This window comes from Psammomys obesus, unplaced genomic scaffold (genome assembly GCF_907164565.1).
Source record: "Psammomys obesus unplaced genomic scaffold, mPsaObe1.curated_primary_1811, whole genome shotgun sequence".
NCBI lineage: Eukaryota > Metazoa > Chordata > Mammalia > Rodentia > Muridae > Psammomys > Psammomys obesus.
The window spans coordinates 1-20,851 of NW_026593580.1; the positions used below are offsets into that span (position 1 = coordinate 1).

Below are 20,851 nucleotides of genomic sequence, written 5' to 3' on the forward strand. Positions count from 1 at the left end.
AAATATTGGTTTCCCAGTTAATTCTGAAGACAAGATGAACCATGAATAATTTTAGTGGCACTACATCCTGTCCAACTCTTGGACAGCTTTCTACTAAAAAGTGATTCATGGTTCATCAAAAAATTCAAATTTAACTAGCCATCTTGTATTTCATCTGGCAATCTAGTCCTCAGGTCCTAACATATGACTCTCACCACATATTACTAGAAGAAAACTTGGGTAGCAGCAAATTTATGTTGCTGCCATGGCAACAAACCTGTGAGGGTGAGCTAATCCTATAAAATGAAAGCCATGACAGCTATCATTTTCTGTATTTCTGTTCTGGCTTGTGTATCTTTTTACCCCAGGAGAACATAGTCAACCTAATTCCAAAGTCTTGGGCAGCCCCAGTTAGTGTGGTCCTCTCTTTGGTATCAGTTTTTATTGGCTCTGTCATCCAACACTGGGGGCTTCCTTAGGAGGACTCTGATTCTCCCACTTCAACCACTCCTTCAGAGCACCCTGCTCTAGAGTTGATAGCAGGGTTTCCACACAGGATTACCAAATGGATTGATAAATCAATGAATAGAAGTGTGAACAACTGTCCCAGTTTAAGGAGGCTGAAGGATTCCCTAGGATACAGGGCCTTTTCCCAAAGATCAGATCAACCCATATCTTGGCATCCCCAAACATTTGCTCCCCAGAAGTAGGTAGATTTCTTCCTCCTCCTCTTTCTTTTCCTCCTCCTTTTCCTCCTCATTCTCTTCTTCTTCTATCATTGTGTACTACTATCAGAATGATATGCCTGGTGTCCTGGATGTCCACATAGTTTAGGCTAATGGCTGGCTGTTTGGAACTCTGCTGACCTCTTCAAATTCCCCGTGCCTGGATTGAGCCTAAGGGTTGGCTCTGGATTCTGCTTCAGCTCATAGTTCTAATGGACCCTTCCTGCTCCATAGTCTCTGACAGATACCTCCTGGAGTTGTGCTCTTAAAGTAAAGCTACCAGCCCAAGCACATGAGAAGTGCCTCCACCCCTACACCCTCAGCCATGGGCTTATCTGGCCCACCAGTTCTGGACACCAAGACCTGAAAATGACCTGCAACTTCCATAGAACACATATTTATTGAGTCAATAGAAAGCCCTGGACATTTCTGAATGCATTTCTACAAATATTCTGAGTTGCTTGACTATGAAGAGTAAGCTCTCATTTCAATTACTGTCCCCATACCACCAGAGAGTTTAAGGCTCTCAAGGAAACCATGCAAATCTATTCTCAATTATCATGGCAGGCTTCGGTCTCACTTAGGTTCTGTTGGGTTCCTGGAATTGGGGGTGAAGTGGCTCTTGAGAGGCTCCCAGCACTTGTAGTAGTTCTCATCCAAACAGCTACAGGTCTTGAGTCCCCACTTGGTGACCGCCAAACTTAAGGAAGATTCAAACATAAACGCCTATAGGACAATAAGATGGAGATGAGAAAAGAGAGGTAAGGTGATAATCAAGCATGTTGAATTAGATGCACAGAGCAGCTTTGGGTAGACAAACATTGGACTTATTATGGTTATATGTACTGCCAAGATGAAAAGAGGAAAACCCAAGCTCTGGGTTCTGCATCTGGTCTTGCCATGTATAAGCAGATGAAGCTGTATGCAAGGCTTCTATCTACTTAGGTCCTTGAGTTTCATTCTGTGGGATGGAACTGAGGAGGCAGAACTAGCATTGTCCATAGCTTTATGGAAGGATGGGATTGGGCAAGTAAAACTAGCATTGCCCACAGCTTTATGGAGGCAATATTATTTCCGAGGACAGATGTGAAAGGATCCTGGGATCTTATTTTTGGAACCATCAATTGTAGTGATGTCCTTGCATGTGTTGAAAGGACCAGATTCAACACAGGACACACCAAGACCAAGTTCTCAGTGCAAAGGAGATTCATTTGCCTCAGAGGGACAAAGGGCAGGGAATAAGAAACAATGACAGAAGATGAGAGAAAAGGGGAAAAGGAGCAAGGGTGTAGGTGAAGGGAATATTTGCCCCAGAGGGACAAAGCCTCTGGAGAGAGGAGATGTGGTCCATAGGCAAATGGCAGTTTGTAAAAGGAAATGGGGAAATCCCGTGTTAGGATGAATTGGTTAATTTTTATTGGGCATGTTAATGAGGTGAGTCAAAAGGGGGCTTTTGATAGCTGGGCTTCAATACTTTGGTAACTGGACGTTGGTGGTCAGCCTCAGGAGGAGGAAGTGGCCAAATAAGGAAATAGACCTTCGTGGCCAGCTTTAGGAATATAGCTAGGAATTCAGCAAGGAGGAGAAAGGGAAGAGGTAAAACCTCTGGGTGCCGTGTCAGCCATGCTTGAACCTGTTAGAGATGCTCATGTGTGGCGTACTTGCTTTTCACAAAGGAAGAAACAAAGCTCAGAGCTGGGAGGTAGCTTGTCTAAGGTACTAAGTGATGGCAGACATGAGGTCTTAGCTCACGTCTTTCGGAGCCTGACCAAGAGTTCAGCTCAGAGAAAGGAAAGGGCAGAAGGGAGAGGAAATGATCTGTAAAGGGGCTGAGGCAGCACACCCCACTGTGTTCTAGATGTTTCTGGCAGAACAGAAAGCTGAAAAATATCTGCATATCTCCGACATTTCAGCTTCCCATCAGTTGTTAATTTTTCTATAGAGAGAGAGCAAATGCTACAGCCGTTATTATGGTTGTCTTCTGCTGGCTGCTTTGCTGTCAGGCTGAGCTGTGAAGGGTCACATGATGTTAACCACTTCACTGGAATAAGGACAGAACAGACTGATCTGTGTGTAAGCCACGTGATGGGGAATGGAAAAGGAGACACAATGTTCGGTATAGGTAAAGTTTCTATTTACATATATGTGTGTATGTCTGTGTGCGAGTATGTATATGTACACGCACATGCCTGTGGAGGGTGTCCCCCACATACTCTGGGGCCCCCAGATACCCAGTTCCCTATCATCCTAATCCCTTTCCCAGGACAGCTTGATCTCACCTGCAATCCAGGTCTTGGACATTACTCAAATTCTTACTGAGTGTAAAAACAGCCTTATGCCTCCCTATTGCTGCATGGAAGCGTGGCTTCCCAAACCCCATCTGGAGACCCAAGGGTTATTGATGAACAACTGTGGGGTGTATCGTGCACAATCAAGGGCAGTAGATTCCTGTAGATACTCCCAGGAGGGCCAAGAAATGGGTGACAAAGCGAAGGCAAAGGAAACAGGAAGGACTCTGTGTCCTTTCCTCCATAAAAGCAGCTCTGGCTTTGGACTTGGGACCCAAACCAGCAAAACCCCACTGGCCATGTGGACAGCTAACGCTAGGGAGTTGACAGTTGGGCTCTGAGTCAAGCAGGTCTGCATTACAAGTCTTAAACTCTGTAGCTGTGAAGCCATCTGTTTTAAAATGCGGAGCAAGTTTGCACTGTGCTTTAGCATAAAATTATTTCTTGAGGCCCACTGAGTCTAGTTCGAAGAATGCAAAATAAATAAATAAATTAAATAAAATAAAATCAAGTACCGCAGCCAACTGCAATCCTGTTCCACCCCAGTGTTTACAGCCTGACACAAGAGGAATACAAAACAGAGTCTAAATCCCATCAGCCTCATCCCATGCCAAAGGAGAACAAAGAAAACAAAATTAAAAAGCAGCTGACAGTAGTTACTCACAAGCCCCCAACTACACAAAAGCTGTTTGACCCTCCTTGGCTTTAGGAACTGGAGGAAGGTGACATTTCGCCTCCTCTGCCCCTGTGATCCTCAGGATGACTTCCCCCCAAACAGGGCTGCGTTTAGATACGGTAAGACCCTTCAAAGCACACTAATCATGTTCCCTTGCATTTGAAGTTATTCAATGCTCCATTAGGTGTTATAACTCACAGATGTCCTTTGAGTTGGATAGTATACCCATTCTACAGATGGGGAAATAAAGCATGGAGAGCCTACATAGGAACCGGGTTAGCACTGGAACCGGTCTGACTCCCAGTTCAAACCCTTTCTACACTGTCACGCCAGAAATGTGGCATATACACAAGGCTGTATGTATTCATTCACACAACGTACACACGTAGACACAAAACTCCCCCCCGCTCTACCTCTGTGATGCTGGAGAAATTAAAAAAACAAAAAACAAAACAAAAAAAAAGACATAGCTGCTTTTTTTTTCTACAGAAGTTTGTGAAGCCCAGAGCCCCTGAAATATTAACTTGCTCACCATGGTGCCGTCAGCAATCCTCTCAGGTGCCAGTTTGGCCTTGCTGGCCTTCTCGAAGCATTCCGCGTCAGGGCCGTGAGGGGTCATGATGCTGTGCAGGCTGCCTCCCCCTGGCAAGAATCCACCTTGCTTTGCCTCATAGTGACCTCGGATGAGTCCCATGAATTCACTCATGCAGTTCCCTGGGAAGGTTGAAGCAGTGTTATTGTTATTATCCAAGGCAAGACCTGTAGCACTATCAAGATCTTCCAGACGGCATTTCTTCTAGGCTTTCAGGTCTTGTATTTCAAAATTATCAGATAATCCCCCAAACCCCATGGTTTCATCACAATTCTGGTTCCCAGTATAGAAAGTGAAGTGGTGTGTGTGTGTGTGTGTGTGTGTGTGTGTGTGTGTGAAGGTAATGACACAGGACAAAGTCCAGACTTACAGTCCATTGTCAAGTGATGGTCTGTGAGACAGATGATAGGTCTCTATAAAATACCATAAATATTCTTTACCATAACAGATAACTGAATCTGAACATGGCAGAATCGTATCCTCTGTTCTCCTGGAACCATAAATCTGAACACTTGAAATAGCCCTTAGTTCTACTTCATACAGAAGACTTTCCCACACTGGGTTCCTTACTGGGCTCTGCCTGCCCACCTTAAATAAATGGAAATGCTCTGCAGAGCAACCTATCAAGTTATTGTATGTTTCTCAGTTTTTGTTATTTTTTTTATATTAAATAGACATTTTTACATAGCCTTCAAGAGCCACATCGCATTTGACAAAGCCCACCATGCCCTCACTCTTTTGGTATTTTTTTTCTTTCTGTTGAAATAAAGCTCTTTATCAACATAGAAATACCTTGTGAGCAAGAATTAAAGGGATCTGACACCGGGGTAAATTCAAGTACCTTTCCAACTGTGTCTATCCATTCATCTGTCTGTCTCCCTCCCACTCATTTTCCCACCCATGCACCTATCCACCCCTACTCAAAATATGCAATTAGACACTGTTCTAACTACTGTGGCCTACAGAGGAAGCAGGCTGCTTAAAGCTGCTTATCGTCGGTCCTGTGGGAAGATGGAGCGCGCAGAGCATGTGACGATGCAGCGATAGCCCTTGCAAAGGCAAACACTCGACTGGCCAGTGCCACACCCTTTTTCCTCCCCTGTGGAATATAAGTAGGCTCTCTACCATTTCTGCAATCAACTGAACAGCCACCCCTTCCCGTCCCCAGCACAGCACCCTGCTCCAGGCCTTCCAAAGTGAACATGCCGTAACCCTGAGGAGAAAGTGAGGCTCGGATCACAGCCCCTCACACCTCTCACAAAGCAGATAAAGGAAAAGGCGCAAACGGAAGCCCTAAGAATCTGTATTTCAAGAACAGTTCTGCACATAGCTTCAGTCTACAGTCACGATTCCTCCTGAAGCACGTGTTGCAGGGTCACCTTCACGGCTTAATTTTAAGAAGAAAGCAGGATGGGATTTGGTTTTGATCTGAATGTGAATTTAGTTGGCAATGAGTTTGGGGAAGGTATTCTGCATCACTTTCGATATTTCAAAGGACAGTAGGAGGGTAGGCCTTGCTTTTCTGATTAAACCTGGATCTTATTGACTAAGGTGCATTAAAATGACTGGAGGCAATATTTCTACAGGAATAACTCCCCAGTTCCCCTAAAGTCACATCAAAGTAACAAAGATTTTGAGTATTGCTGAAGCAATATTTTTATATCTCCGATAAAACTAATTCCTAACCTGGGGTCCTGTGGGGTTTTTTTTGTTTGTTTGTTTGTTTGTTTTTGTTTTTTTTGTAAATCAGCTCAGGATATGATTTCTTTATGAGATGTTATTTGGGGACAAGTCATTAAAAACTTCATAGAAGGCATTTCCCAAGGCCCACTGTTTCAGGCAGTCTGCAGTACAAACAGAGGTAAGGAGTGGTTTGGGAGCCAGAGCACAGCCATGCGGCTGTTGTCCCTCTCCCTGGTGGAGACAAATCCTCCACCACTCTTCTCAACATAGTCTGGAGACCTTCTGGGTCAGAAACCTCTGGCTTCCAAGTTCAAAGTGCAGGCTCTGAGTTTGTACTTTAAAGCCAACGAAGCTTGAGAACAAACTTAAAAGAGAAAAGGCACTCTTGATGGTGACCTCCAAGGGCACACTGGCTGTCACCTGACTGTGAAGTGACCCTCTTTCATTCTGGAAGCCTTACATCCCCACCCTCACAGATGCCTAGATTGCCCATTCAGTCCAGCCATACATCATTAAGCTCTGGTACCTGGGAACTGTTACAGAGAGGAGCCTCATATAAACAGAAGGTTCTGCAGTTAACTATGGAAAATCATTTGTTTTCTAAAAATGTTCCAGCTGGAAATGCATGTTAGAGTCTTTCCAGAATTCTATGTGCAAAAAAACTGTAAGAATTTCCTGGAAGCAGAACTGTACCTTGGCCTTGTTTAATGTGCACAATTAAAAATGTCAACCTCATTAAATGCAGCTGCAGTGCATCTTATTCATCCTTGGTAATGTGTTCACTGACTGAATAAATATTTCTAGATGTGTATTATGTGCAGGCCACAGCATTAGCTGCATCAATTAGCAGTCACATGCGTCTGCTTTGGCATCAGACCATCTGCAATTAAATCCTGACCCTGCCACTTAACTAACTGTGAAACCTTGAGAATTTCTTATTCCCCTGTGCCACTCTCATCTTATGGAAAACAGAAAGGGAGATAATTGATATTAGCTATCTCTTGCTGCTGTTCTCAGACCCAAATAAGTTAATACTTTTTTTAAAAAACTTACATTAGGGCCTTAGAAACTAGCAAACAATCATTAGTCATTAGTCATACTGATACAAATAAAATGAAAGTGGATTTGTTGGAATCGCCTTCTGTGCTGTGCCGGTGGCTGGGGGAGAAAGGCTATGGAATAGTCTTACCCACCAATGAATTCCACCAATTCTACCAACTCTACAACATTAACCTGTCAGCACAATGTGTCTATGTATACAACAGTGGCATGACAGTCATAGGGTAACCAACTGCTCTCTAGATCTGAGGCCTGTGCCATAGAAGGGACCTTATGCTTGGTTTTGAAAATCTGGTCAAACCCCAAGGCTTTGGAGGTTATAGACCCAGTAAGGCAAACTATTACTGATGTTTAGCTACATGGACATGTTAAGCTTCCTTCTAAATATCCATGCTCATTTCTTAGACAGAAGCTACTCTCAACTTTACTCAAAGAAGCTTCTCTTTACAGTGGACACTGGTGAATCATGGCTGCCCAAGATGCTGAGAATATGTGACAAATGAGAGTTCAGCCCTAAACAAGTTATGTATTTATACTGCCCCCTCTAAAGCTCAGGGAATGTTGTGCAAAGACAAAATGAAATAACATGAAAGCTGGAAGATAGGAAGAAAGGCAGCAAACACCATCCCATGTACACAGCCAATGTAGTTACGAACTCATAGTGGCTTTGGTTTCTTGTACAGGAACTGCACAGGAGGCTCTCTCAATGGTCAGTCATGGGTGGGAGAGAGGCTAGCCAGAACTCTCCCCTTACTGTTGAACTATAGGTCACTGATATGGATTACAAGGAAATGAGCCAACTCTGTGATAGGCAGCCATTGTCTTCAGTTCTGTACCAACTGGTCTACCTGCCATGCTCCAATGAATGGTTTCAATCACAAGGCCACAGAGAAGGTCTTGGTCAAACTCAGACGAACACAAACTAAATAAAAAGAAAGGAGTGTGGGAAAGAGATCAATAGAGACGAGGGTTGACGCAAAGGCGACGGGTGATGATGAGAAAGGGTGGGTGAGGACAATCAGAACACACTATCTATGTATGTATGTGTGTGTGGAATTGTCAAAGAATAAATTTAATTAATAAAACCTCCCTCTTCTAGAATAATCCACACTGTCTCTCAGTTTAGATTGTTATCTGCCTTGTTTTGCCAACATAATTAAAGAAGGAACATTTTACTTGGTCTTGAACCAGATTTAAGTTGTTTCTCCAAACAAATTCAAAATCACCACAACGCACTACCCTTAAAAAAGATCTGAAATGTACTTTCTCCCTTCACACCCCACCACCCTGCCTGTCTCTCTTTAGGCTCAGAGAAACAGGAGCCAGTTTAGTTGATGCAGACTCTTCAAGCCCAATAGCAGCTGGGAGGCAGGACTCTAAACTCAAGGCAGGGTAGGGGGGGTCCAAGAACAACCTGGCCCTTGTCCCCAGTGCCTCCCTGTTTTGTGTTCTGGGGAAAGAGGGACTCACTGTGGTAATAAGGTGGTCTGAAGGTCTTATCTGCAACCCCCCAGCGAGGTGGGAAGATGACAAAGTCAGCAATGGCCACTCCAGGTCGCATGGACTTGGCAGTCAGCACTGTGAAAATAGAAGGGTCCTGTGGATACAATGAGGAGAGACTGAACGTAAGCAGGCACCGGAGGTGACCCAACAGGAGCAGCATGTCACCTGCACAGGAGGGTGTTCTCCAGGGACAGTTTCTGATGAAGTGACCCAGGTCAGGCTTAGATACTTGGGCTCTTAGATATTTGGTGCAGTCACTCATGTGACTGTCCCCTCGTTGTAATTGAAGCAAAAGACATTCCCACTTGATAAGAAGATTGGCAGCCGTATCTCTAAGCCTGCTGAAGTCTATATTAGGGGTGCCCTATCGCCCTACGACTCTGAGAGCCAGACTGCCTGCTTGTTCTCCCAGGCTGAGTGGCAGGGAGCTTGTCTGCTGCTCAGAGAATGCTGGGAAACAAACAAAACAGTATCCACATCCTAGGGTAGAGGTAGGTTTGCTTCCTGGGAGGCAGAGTGTCAGGGTGGTGTCCACAGGCAGGAAACAGCTGACAGCTGCTGAAAAAGTCTGACTCTTGTTTGACTCTCAAGATTTCTGGTCCTGCATTTACGCTGTGGACTATATTGAGTCTAAAGTCTCAAGAACTTTAGACTCCTAGATGAAAAAAAACCAACAAACCCAAGATTCAATTTAATTGATACCAATGCTCACTTTGAGACTCGGTGCTGACATCTGGATAGTCAAAGATTGGGAATCTATTCTCTACTCCTTTAGCTTTAATGAGGGGGGGGGAGGAGAAAGTAGCTACTTTTTTTTTCAAAATAACTCTGTTGAGTTTGTTTCTTGACACTTTCATCCGTTTGTACAGTGCTGTTCTGCTTGCAGCAATGGCTCTCCCTGCCACCACTCATTCTCACCTCCTCTGACAGGATCAGGGACAGCTTCTGAGACCTGTGGCCTGAGTTAAATCTTTAAAAGTGAACAAAGGAGAGGAACAGGGGGAAGGGTAGAAGAGAAAAGGAGAAGAGAGGGAGGATAGAAAGGCTGTGGAGATGCACAGAGGGTTTGTGAAGCAGGGGGAAGGTGAAAGCCCGCAGTGTAGCGAGGAGAAGGAGGGGCAGGATGTGAACTGGAGAAAGGAGCCCAGGGCCAGATGGGGGAGAGCATCAAATCCCACGCTTCAGGGCTCAGACCTAATCCTAGACCATGGGGAGCCCACAAAGGTTTTCTAATGCAGTGGTGGGATGATCAGATCTGAAATTGGGGGTGGGGGTGGGGGTGGGGAATGACTACCATAGCAGTATAGAGAAGGTCAGACCTCTGTAAAGTCAAATGAGAAAAACCAATGTAAAACAAGACAAAACACAAAACTAAAACCAAACAAGTCAACCCAACCCTTCTTGCTGGGAGAGTTAACAGTTTTGTTTTTTTTGTTTTTTTTTTTTTCATCTGTCTTGGGAAATGGTCTGAAACTATTAAAAGAAAAGAAAAGGTGGGAAGGCTCAAGCAGAGCTTTACCAGGGTCTCAGGATGCTTCTTTGTGATGCTCTGGGCTTGGAATCTTGATTTTCTTTTCCCCTTTGGTTTTATTAAGATTCGCTGTTGTTCAGAAAGGTAGTTTTGTCCCCCTAGAGATAAGCTGAATTGGCTCAGAGTAATCCTTCTATCCCTGATTCTCTGGCTTCTGCCCCAATTATCCCTAAGCTTGTGGGTTAAGTTAATCTATTATGAAGTATACTGCAAAATGAGCTTACCCTCGGGGTCTCAGAACTAGCACTTCATCAAGCATGCGGGCTCTTGGGAGCCTGTACCAGAGACCAGGGACCTATCTGTGGCCCCCTAATTGACTGAAAAATATGACCAGGTTCAAACATTAGGCATTTTTTTTTTTAAACTCAAGCATTCAACCTCTGAGTAACTTTAGAAGAGGGCTGCCTTGCTCTTGACTGCAGCCACAAGCCCAGGCTGGTGAGCAGGTAGGGAGCCAGAGCAAACAGAGTATATGCCCCAGTGTGCAAGGCGCGGCCAGACCTCCAGACCTGGAAACGACCCTTCCTCCTGACTTCATTATTCTCATTAGCACCTTTTTTCTTTCCCAGCTATTAGAGTTGTGATTACTCTGAGGAAAAGTAAATTAGGTTGGGAATTTCTTCGCTTCCTCATTTGCCACATAGCATATTCCTTCCCCAAAGGACAAATGACCTTGTTGAGGCATTATGACCTTGAAAACCTGAGATCTGTGAGCGCTACGGGGATACTGTGGATTTCTCCCATTTAAGGGTTGTCCCATGCCCAGGGTCCCTACATGGTCCAGACTTACCGCATGGTCAAAGGCCACTGCATTGATGACCATGAAGTTCTCTAGGTTGTATTTGTAGGGGGTGTAGTTTCCATGCCAGGCCACAACATTGAATGGGGAGACATCCTAATCACAAAAACCAGGAGAGCACACTCTTAGAATGCAACGTTTCTGTAGCCATGGTCTAAATAGTGCTCACCGACATAACCCTTGTTACTTGAAATTGTTCTAAATTTGACTGTCATCTTTTTGCGAGAATGATAGCTTGTAATCATTCTGCGGTTGCTTCACGGACCCTCTCCTAGGTCATTGCTTCGTCACTAACCCCCTTTCCCAGTTTGGAGGCCTCTACCACATGAGCAGCAGAAGCCCAGCACACTCAGCAAGCGGCGCCTTTTCAATTTTTAACATAACGGTGGGAATCTGCAGGTGTCAGCAATCCTCAAATGATTTGGGCTGCCCTCTGTTTCCCGGTGTAGCAGGCACTTGCTGTGCTGTTTCTCCAGGGTTTCTCAGACTAAAGGGACTTCTCATAGACACAGTGTCTGCAGGAGAATAATAATCTGGGGGACATACTTAAAATTCATGTAGATTCCTACTTCTGATTCTCTCCAGAGGTTATTGCTTTTGCCAGGTGAGAGTACTGAGCATTTTAAACAAACCCCTCTGAGGGTTTCTCATACAAATGGTCCCTGAACAACTTTCCAAAAATCCTGACCCAGAAAATATGAGGGTGATATGTTGCTATTTGCTCCAGGACCTAAGCGGAAGTTTCAAACTGGTTTGCCTTTGCTGGTTGGCATGGTTTTTGGGTGCTATTCAAGGAAAGCAATGCATTCGAGGCAAATATAGATAGTAAATCAGACAAATTAGAAGATAAAACAAATAATAGTAACTGAAGAGTTATTTGTGAGCTTTCTATGATTAATCTGTTCTAAGATGATACACAGTATATTAAATAATAATGCATAGAAATAGCCTGCCATGATGATGCACACCTGTAATCCTCTTTCTTGGGAGGTAGAGGCAGGAAGATCAGGAATTCAAGGTTACTCTCAGCTACAAAGAAAGTTCAAGGCCAACCTGGGCTACATGAGCCCTTGTATCAAAAAAAAAAAAATGAACAAAAAGAAACATATAGTATTATACCATAAATTATATATTATCTTTTTCCATGTGACAGTCTTACAGAAAGGATAGAATGTTGTCATGTCTTTTTTTTATATATTCTTTCTGAGACAGGGTTTCTCTGTGTGGCCTTGGCTGTCATGGACTCCTTTTGTTGACCAGGCTGGCCTCAGACTCACAGAGAGCTTCCTCCCTGAGTACTGGGATTACAGGCGTGCTGCCACCATGCTCAGCTGTTGCCATGTCTTAAAATTAACTTTATATTATTGCCTGTGATCTCATGTCTTGAGTTTATCAGGGCCTATGGTACAACTGAAGCTAATTAACTAAATTCCTTTTCTTTGAACCAACAGTCACTTATATTTGAAACAATGTGGTCATTGAAGACTACCAGTCTAGGTTGATGTTTGTGGTGTCTCATTTCCTTTTTGAGAACATGTTAGGTGGTCTATACGTTATGTTTTCCATGTCGTTTGTAGAGACCTATATATTGCCAAATTTCCATTGCTAGATAAGTAGAAAGTCCACAATCCCTCAAGTCAAACAGTTGGGGGTTTTAACACTGGCTCTGCCACTTACTGGAACATTGGTGAATTATCCCCACCTGACCTGTTCCCATGATGATGTAATTTGTAGTACCTCAGTGGTGTGATAAAGACAAAAGGCTATATGCAATGTACCTGATGCTGACCTTGGCTACCAACTGGTACTTCATAACTGCACATTCTCTCCCTGACTACTGACAATCTTATTGTACCTGTTTGGAAGCAAAGAGCTTGCCCTGGTATTTGTTAATCACAGTGTAGCCACCTGGCACTTGGCGATCTTCATACCAGGCAACAGGGATCAAGAAATCTCGGGGATTGGCCAAACCATTTGCTCCTAGAACACAGTAACCGGAACTCCATTTAGATACTTCCGAAGTCAAAGGAAAGGTGCCCACAGTTGGGAAGACCTTCCGTGTCATGAGCCATTCCACAAATTACTTTCTTCACCAAAATCCTTGCTGATTCCTAGCCAGGGCTATGGCCGAGTGCTTGCCCAGCATACGTGAGGAGTTAGGTTCAATCCCAAGCAGCACAGAATCTGCCAGAGCCCAGTCTGGTAGATTTGTGGGAAGATCCAAGAGTTTTGGTTGGAAAAAGAACATTTCCAAAGTCCTCATAAGCAGAGTCCTCTCCTATGGTTGTAGAGGGATTATGGTTCATGTGCTTTTTATATGCATTACCTCATCACTAATCATGTACTGCGGGTGAGAGAGAAGGAGAGGAAGAGAGCGGAAGATCTAGAGAGCTGCCGATCTCTGTCCAAGGAAGCCCTGGGGACTCTCCAATACATCCTTAGGCCTTGATCTCATGTTAAAAGGTTATAAGCTATTGTCCCAGGAAGGCCTCTGCCGGCTAGACAGAGCTCAAAAGCCAGGACTATTAAACTGCTGTCCAGCCTAAAAAAAAAAAATTCTGCCTGCCATTCAGGGAGGAAAAAATTAAGGACCTGGCTGCTTAGCTTTGTTCAGGAGTGAGTGTTCCCTCCAGAGAAAGGAAATAAATCAAAAGACAAAATATGAAAAAGCGTAAGTGCAAAAACATAATTTAACTTGGAGAGGAGAGGCCTGGGGAGTGTTTTATCATTTCCAGCTCCTGGGGTTACAAAAAAAAAAAAAAAAAAAAAAAAAAAAAAAAAGCCCCCAGCTGGTTAGTAAATTATATATATTTTCCAGAGGGTACACGCTCCGTGGAACCTGGAGGCTCTGCAGCCTGCAGAGCAGCAGGAAGCTAGACCAAAGTGGGAAGAGTGGGTGGCAAACACATGACAGACGGCCCACCATGGCTCCAGCTGCCTCTCTGCTGCCTCCCACCTTCCTCTGAATATTTGGATCCCCAGGGGAGTGACCAGAAGGCACATGCTGGCCTGTCCTTGTTGCTCTGAAAAGCTGTTGACAGGAAGGAAAGAACTGGCCCAAGATGAAACCGGGGGCCAATTCCTCCGGCTCTCTCTCCAAGAGAGGCCTGGGAACACTTGCTCCTAAGGCCTTTGCTTCCCTCCTGCATCTCCTGCCTTTAGCTCTTGGAAGAATATGGGTTGGGAGAGCATGTCTGGAAGTTTTACTCTGTCTCCCAGGGGCTGTCGTTTCCAGCTCCTTCATAGCATGGAGCAAGACACTTGTTACCATTCAGTGTGTGGCTTTTGTGATTCGTCACTCAGAAGGAATGTGATGTTCAAAGGCCATGGGTCACCTGGTCCAGTCCAGCTTTTCATGGGAATAGAATCCAGGCCATTTTTACGGCTGGAAGCACACAGCTCATCGACTTAAGGAAACATGATTCACAAAGCTTATTTCTAATCTGCATGCATTTCCTTAAGCTGTTCCCTGTCCTCTTTACTTCTCTTTAACTTGCCATCAGCTACTAATGGACTCTTGGGGCTGCTGGAATGTAGCTCCGTTGATAAAGTGCTTGCCTAGCATTCTTGAAGCCCTGGGTCCAGTGCCCTGCATTTCGTGGGACTGGGCATTGTGGCAAATACCTATAATCTCAGCATCCAGGAAGTTGAGGCAGTCGGCTTACAAACTCAGGGTCAATCTCATCTACATAGGGGATTCAAGGTCAACCTTGACTGTAAAAAGACCTTGACTTAAAAGAAAACAAGAATTTAATCAAGTCTCCCGTCTCATCTTTGGCAAAGCTATTTTTGTGATCTCCTTCTGCATCCCTTGTAATTTCTACATCTAACCAGAAACCCATTAAATGCCTTTATCATCATTTTCCAGTCATGTTATTTCAGAGACACTAATAGATTAGTTTGGGCCATTTTCTGTTATTCATGTATTTTTATAGGGAGCCACTGGGTCTAAGGAAGCTGTCTGGAAAGTCAAAGTTCAAGTGTGAGAGTGAAGAAGAGACGAAAGATGGCGTCTCAAGTGAGTAAAGGTTTACCGATCGGTCCCAGGTCAGGCAACTCAAAGTGGATGCCATAGACCTCCAGGAGGTAGCCCCGGGTCTCCTCGAAGACATCGATGCTGAATCGCATTCCTCTCTGGAAGACAGAGACACAAGCGTGCCCTCATAAATCCCACACTTGCCGTTATAGGCAGAAGTAAAGTGTTTCTGAAAGGGTTAGGCTAACTTTGTAACCTGTATGTCTTCTAAAGCCTATAGTTTTGAGTTTTAGGACCAGGTTAAGCTAAAGCCTCTTAGTACCTTTCCAGAGAATGGAGGAATGTGACCCTATCTGTGAGGACAGATATAAAAAAAAAGGCAAGCAAGAAATGACCTTCACTCAGCAAAAGAAGGACCAGACCCTTGTCTTTGAGATAGCGTTTCTTAGCAACGAACCTAGACTTCTTCTGAGTAGCTTTTGACCTCCAGCCAAAAGTCTGTAACCCCTAATCTTCGAGGATGAGCTAACCACCCCCACCTTCAATTGCAGCTGCATCCATACTTGGCAGGACTGGCCAAGCTTGAGCACCTAAGACTAACCAATTATATTACTTGATAGCTCCTCATCCAATCCTAAATTGCCAAGACTGCAACTTCAAATCTCCCGCAATTTTTCTTTTAAAAACCTAAAGGCCTTTGTCTCCCGGTGCCACTCTTTGCTGACTGGCAGGGGTGACCCCATTGTGCAATGGTTAATAAACCTCTTGTTTTTGCAATGAGTCTTGGTCTGGGGGAGTTTCTGGGAAGGGCACGATCTTGAACTCCTGAGCTGCGAGACCCTAGGTCTTACATTTCCAGCTGTGTTGTTCCAGGCGAGCAGATTAAAGATGGGTTCCAAAGAAAGATCTAATTCCTAATCATGCCTGTAATTAATGTCTCGCTGGACCCAGAGAGAACAGCAGGCCACCCTTAGCTGTTTTTGTGAATACCTTCACCATCTCCTATCTCTGACATAGCCTTAAGCAGACTATAGGAAAGGAAGTAATAAACACCCCTTGCTGGGTGTGTGCTATATTAGACAAAGCAGGCACCGAGCCTTCTGTGTAACGCTGACTCCTCCCCGTTGCCCAGACATGACAGAGACATTTTAGTGTTAGAAATAGCAGCAGCTGAAACATCTGATTGTTCCCAAATTAGGGAGAGGGAGAGGGGCGAGGGGGCTCATTACCAACCTGAATGACGCAGATCTCATTGGGCTGCACGAGCATCTTGCCAAACTCTGTGTAAATGAGAAGCTTCCCTTTCTGTGGAACTGGCAAAAAAAAAAAAAAAAAAAAAAAAAAAAAAGCAGTGTTCAGCCTGTTCAAGAGAGAACCCAAGACTTCAGGGGCTGCATTGTCCTTGCAAATGAGGGGACCTTTAATGTGTCTTTTGGGGGTAAATTATATTCTGACAATATCAGTTAGCTATTGTACTGCCTAGAAGATTTTGAAAATTCTTCCAAATCTCAATTTTCTCCCCCCACCCCTTTCCCTTTTAGGAGAGCTTGTATACACACACTTATGTGAATTAACCCAAAAGGATCATCGAAATCCCACGGAAAAATCACTCTTTTCTGACATTTCGGTGGGAGTGCTGGCATTTGCATGTCTGCTGACTACACATACTGATACCAACACCACCAAATGGCCTGGGAAGGCCAGAATAATTCCTCCTGGGCCTTATATTCTAAATGGTCTCATAAAATTTGTACCTGGGTTGTGATCATTGATGACAAATGGGCTTTCCTTGGGTGAGTTTAAAAACAAATAGAATTTTCCTAATAAGTTGGTCACAAGTTAGTAACTTCATTTCATATCGGCGGCCAAGATCTCCGACATGAGAGAGGCCAGCAAGACAGCCACAGGCAGAAAGCTCAGAACATACATTAGACGTTCTGAGGTATGCTGAGAATGTTTTTCCAGACCACCCGTGGTATCTGGATCTCACTCTTGGAGACGGTACTTCATTAAATAAAACAGATGGGAGACTGCAGGCAAATAAAACGCAAAAACAAAACAAAACAAAAAGAAATATAACTCGGGGCTAGGGGTGATCAGTCAATCTCACCAATGAGGAACTTACCAATCAGGAAGTCCCCATCTGAATTGTAAAAACATCTGAAACACACAGAACACTTTCTGTGATTTTCAGCTTTAACACATTCTGGACAAGTTTATTCACTCTACGAGTTATTATTTAGTGCCTACCACAGGCCAGGTGCTGGGCATAAAATAGCCAGCAGAGAAGCCCCCCGTGGAGCTCAGAGTCTGGCAGGCTCCAGCAGGAAACACAACTGCAGAGCTCCATCACTGCAAGGTGCAATGGCACTGTGAAAGTCAAGTTCAGGGGCATGAAGGAATAGGGACCTGTACTGATTTGGGGAGACAACAGAGGCCCCCCTCCCTACAGATGAGGCGATAGATGAGAGAGCAGAAGCTATCATCAGGCAAGAGGAGAAACTCCAGGCAAAAGGAGAAGCACTCTCCTGATCCAAGAAGGATCATGGCAGGTTGAGAGAAGTAAAGGGAGCCCAGAGTGGCTTGAGTGGAGGGAGGGAGGTGACCTGATACAAGCCTGGTCCCAAAGGGAGGTCTCCAGTGCTTCTGAAAGGGCTGTAATCTTGGCCTTGACTCATGACTCAAAAAACGGAATAGCTAGGCCAGGAGAGATGGCTCAGCGGTTAAGAGCAGAACTGCCGTGGTCGCTCACAACTGTCCCTTATCTCCAGTGCCAACGCCCTCCGCAGGCACCAGGCACACACGGTACACAGATATATGTGCAGGCAAAACATCGACACACATAAAGTAAGATACAAATGAAAACAACTGTAAACACTTGAATAGCTCACACAGGTTCAGTAAGTTCAGCTTGAGAAACAACAGTCTAGTCCTGGGCTGTGGTTTTCAACCTTCCCACTACCTTTATTTAATATAGTTCCTCATGCCTGGAGACCCCTCCCCCCACAACTATCAAATTATTTTCATTGCTTCTTTATAACTGTAATTTTGCTGCGGTTATGACTCATAGTGTAAGTATCTGATATGTGACCCCTGAAGGGGTCTCGACCCACAGGTTGAGAACTGCTGTTCTGGAGGTTGTCTACAAAGCTGCCATGATAGTCTGCTTTCTAAAGGAAGGGCAAGGCTATCATTTACTTTTTTAATTTAAAAAGAAAAGAAGAAAGCAGCATACAGGGACCAGGGACATAGCCCAGCCTGTAAAAGCTCCCACAGCCAAGGCTGAGGATCTGAGTTCAATCCCTGAGATCTGAATGGGATCCTCCAGTTGTCCTCTGATTTGTAAATGCAGGCACTGTGACATGCACCACCTTGAAGAAAGCTGAATATACACTAGTTAAATGTATACTAACATTAGGCTTATGCAAAGCTACTAGCTATTAGCGAAAGCCAAGTCTGTCACTTCGCCTTCATAACAGCTCATGCAATGTGACTTTGGACTAGAGCCCTAGGGAGCCTTAGAAATGGGTTCTATTTATCTCTGACCTACCTACTCAAGCCACTCCTTCATCACAAGGCCCTAACCTCTCCTTTCTGTCTACACTGTCACGTGACGTTCTTGTCTTTGTCACAAGAGTCAGTCAAAATAGAAATTCTTATTCGTCCTTATCAGTAAGTGCATATCAACAGGAAAAGAACAATGCTTGTGCGCGCGTGATGCTAATGGGTTTTCACCTTCTGGCCAACGGGCACTGGGGGATGGACATGTCGTGCCCCGGCACTGAGCCTCTCACCTGTTCTCCATGGAGGAGTTACACAGGAAGATGTGGATAGCAAGCCCATTGTTAGACCTGATGTCTCCGGCTCCACATAAGGTGTGCAGGCCCTGGGAGAAGGGAGAGAGGAGGAGAGGGTGTCGTGTGTAAGAGACTCAGCCTTCCCTGTGGCCCCTGAGCATCATGAAGCATGCTTCTAGTATTCTTCCCTTTGAGAATGTCCCAGAGGCCATTTGGGATCTAGGGCTGCCTGAAACATAACGACTTACACTCAATTGTCCCATCCTAGTTGATGGCCATGGCCTTGTCTGAACTGCCTTAATGGCCACAGCAGAAGAGCTTACAGAGCATGAAGTCATGTCCTTAGATGAGTTTAAGACCAGCGTTTTCTTACGATCAAGATAAACTTGGAGGAAGGAGGTTATGACTGCTAGAAGGATTTTGTGGGGAGAAGACCTGAAACTTCTTCCCTCAATATGTAGTTACCAGACCTCGAGTTACCAGACCCTGAGAGAGGCCCTCTCCTGTGAAGAAGGCCAGGCTATTTCCCCCAGAGTAGAACAGAGGGGAGCACAGGAAAACTTTGTGGCTGACAGCAAATCCTTCTGCTACAAGACCAGATGATCCATAGTGCAAGAAGCCCTGACACAGGGCAGGAGTGTGGGGGGGGAGGGGGACTGAGCCGAGACTTCTTACAACCCTACTCTGGCCCAAACCTGCAGGCAGGGAGCCGAAACAGAGAGGATTCTGCTCCTCAGACAACCGTAGCTCACACAGGGAGGGGGTTTGTTTTTCTATGTCACTTAATGGGTAAGTCTGAGCTCTCCTAAGGTGAGTCTTCATAAGGTACAGGGACACTTAGAAGGATAAAGACTTCAAGATGATTTTAACAGTTTGAGCTGTAGCTGGGCTTCTGGAGTGTCCCTAAGTAAGCTGTGAGCCAAGGTGGCCTGCAGAAATCTCCTCTGTCCTCTTGGGGCACCTCCTCCTGAGAGCTCCAGTCCCCTCACCCACATGCTTCCTGCTGTGGGCGCAGGTGTCCCCGGGAATGCCAACATTTGCAACTATCAAGAAGGGCTGCCGATTGGCACTGTATTCATCAGGTACCACCGGACTTGATGCATCTGAGCCCAGTTTATCTATTTCAGGGGTTCAAGTTCTTGGATGGGAACTTTTTTTTTTTTTTCTACTAATCTGAGTGAAATTTATCATTTCCTTCAAGTATTTCGAATGCAGGTAGCAAGCCACAGCAGCACCGGATGTGCCTGCAACTTTGTCAGTGACTGAAACATTTTTATATCATATGTCAGAGGCACCTCAAAATATCATTTGAGCTCACACCATAGAGATTGGATTTTCCCATAGGTCTTATGATCTAGTACATTAACTAGGGGACGCGTTTGTAACTGTAAAACAAATACTGGGGGTTTTTTTTGAAATATTTTTATCATTGTATTTAAACATAACTGTCTGTGTAATTTGATGTAATTTATTTTACCCAGTCAAAAATACAGGTGAGGCCAGGTGTGGTGGTTTGGAGCAGTAATCCCAGCATCCAGGATTGAGGGAAAAGGACTGTCAAGAGTTCAAGGCCAGCCTGAGCTGCAGGGGGAGGTTTTGTCTCAACAAAACCAAACCAAGTAACCAACCAACCAACCAAACAAACAAATAAACAAATGCAAATCAAATCAGGTTTCACCAGAACCCCAAAGGCATCAGGGTTAAGAGGGCCCATCCCAACCGGAAAGAGAGGCGCTTGAGGGAGGATGTTTTTACTCTCACTGGTCTTTCTGTGAGGCAAAAGGCTCCTGGGTGCCCTTTGATGTCAGGAGACATATGGCGCCTGTAAGTAAGGCATCCCTCAGCCAGCCCCCATTAGACACACAGGTGGCTTTGTCTCTGCCACCTCCGGTTTAGGCTGCTGTGCATGGCACTCCGACTGCAGATGGCTGGATCGCTCCCCGCAGGACAGAGGAGGGCAGTGGGCAGGCAGGGAGAATATTGACTTACACTGACAAAGTCCACTTTCTTCTGAGCTGCTTTCGGAATCTCAAATGGTTTCCACCTAAGCTGGAAAAAGAAATACCCATACAGGAAAATGACTTCACAAGGAGAAACCATGGGCTTATTAAATAGATCCAGTTACAGGGAAGAAAAAAAGGACAGCTCTGCTCCCTCCGTGAGGTTCTAGCCATTTGTGATTTTGTTATGTTAGAACTAATGAGTATCCAACATTTCTTTAAAAGGGCCTCTCTCTCTCTCTT

The 20,851-nt window shown here is 44.8% G+C and overlaps 1 protein-coding gene across 1 annotated transcript; it reads right to left on the reverse strand.

Moving 5' to 3' along the window:
• Window positions 1-1,085: 1,085 nt before the first annotated feature.
• LOC129684172 (homogentisate 1,2-dioxygenase) lies at window positions 1,086-20,723 on the reverse strand. Its single transcript, XM_055617248.1, has 10 exons — window positions 20,598-20,723; window positions 18,606-18,697; window positions 16,937-16,971; window positions 16,045-16,124; window positions 14,870-14,969; window positions 12,691-12,815; window positions 10,827-10,931; window positions 8,473-8,599; window positions 4,201-4,382; window positions 1,086-1,430 (listed from the first exon to the last, which is right to left on the reverse strand). The coding sequence occupies exons 1-10, from the start codon at window positions 20,706-20,708 to the stop codon at window positions 1,281-1,283; spliced, it is 1,107 nt and encodes a 368-aa protein (XP_055473223.1). The 5' UTR covers window positions 20,709-20,723; the 3' UTR covers window positions 1,086-1,280.
• Between the last annotated feature and the right edge of the window lie 128 nt (window positions 20,724-20,851).

Excerpts from the sequence above, each read along its gene's own strand:
- LOC129684172 (XM_055617248.1), bottom strand. The coding sequence starts at position 20,708 with ATGGTTTCTCCTTGTGAAGTCATTTTCCTGTATGGGTATTTCTTTTTC. Across the intron at positions 14,970-16,044 it reads ATGAGATCTGCGTCATTCAG|AGAGGAATGCGATTCAGCAT; the intron begins GTTGGTAATGAG and ends TCTGTCTTCCAG. Across the intron at positions 1,431-4,200 it reads GGATTGCTGACGGCACCATG|GCGTTTATGTTTGAATCTTC; the intron begins GTGAGCAAGTTA and ends ATTGTCCTATAG.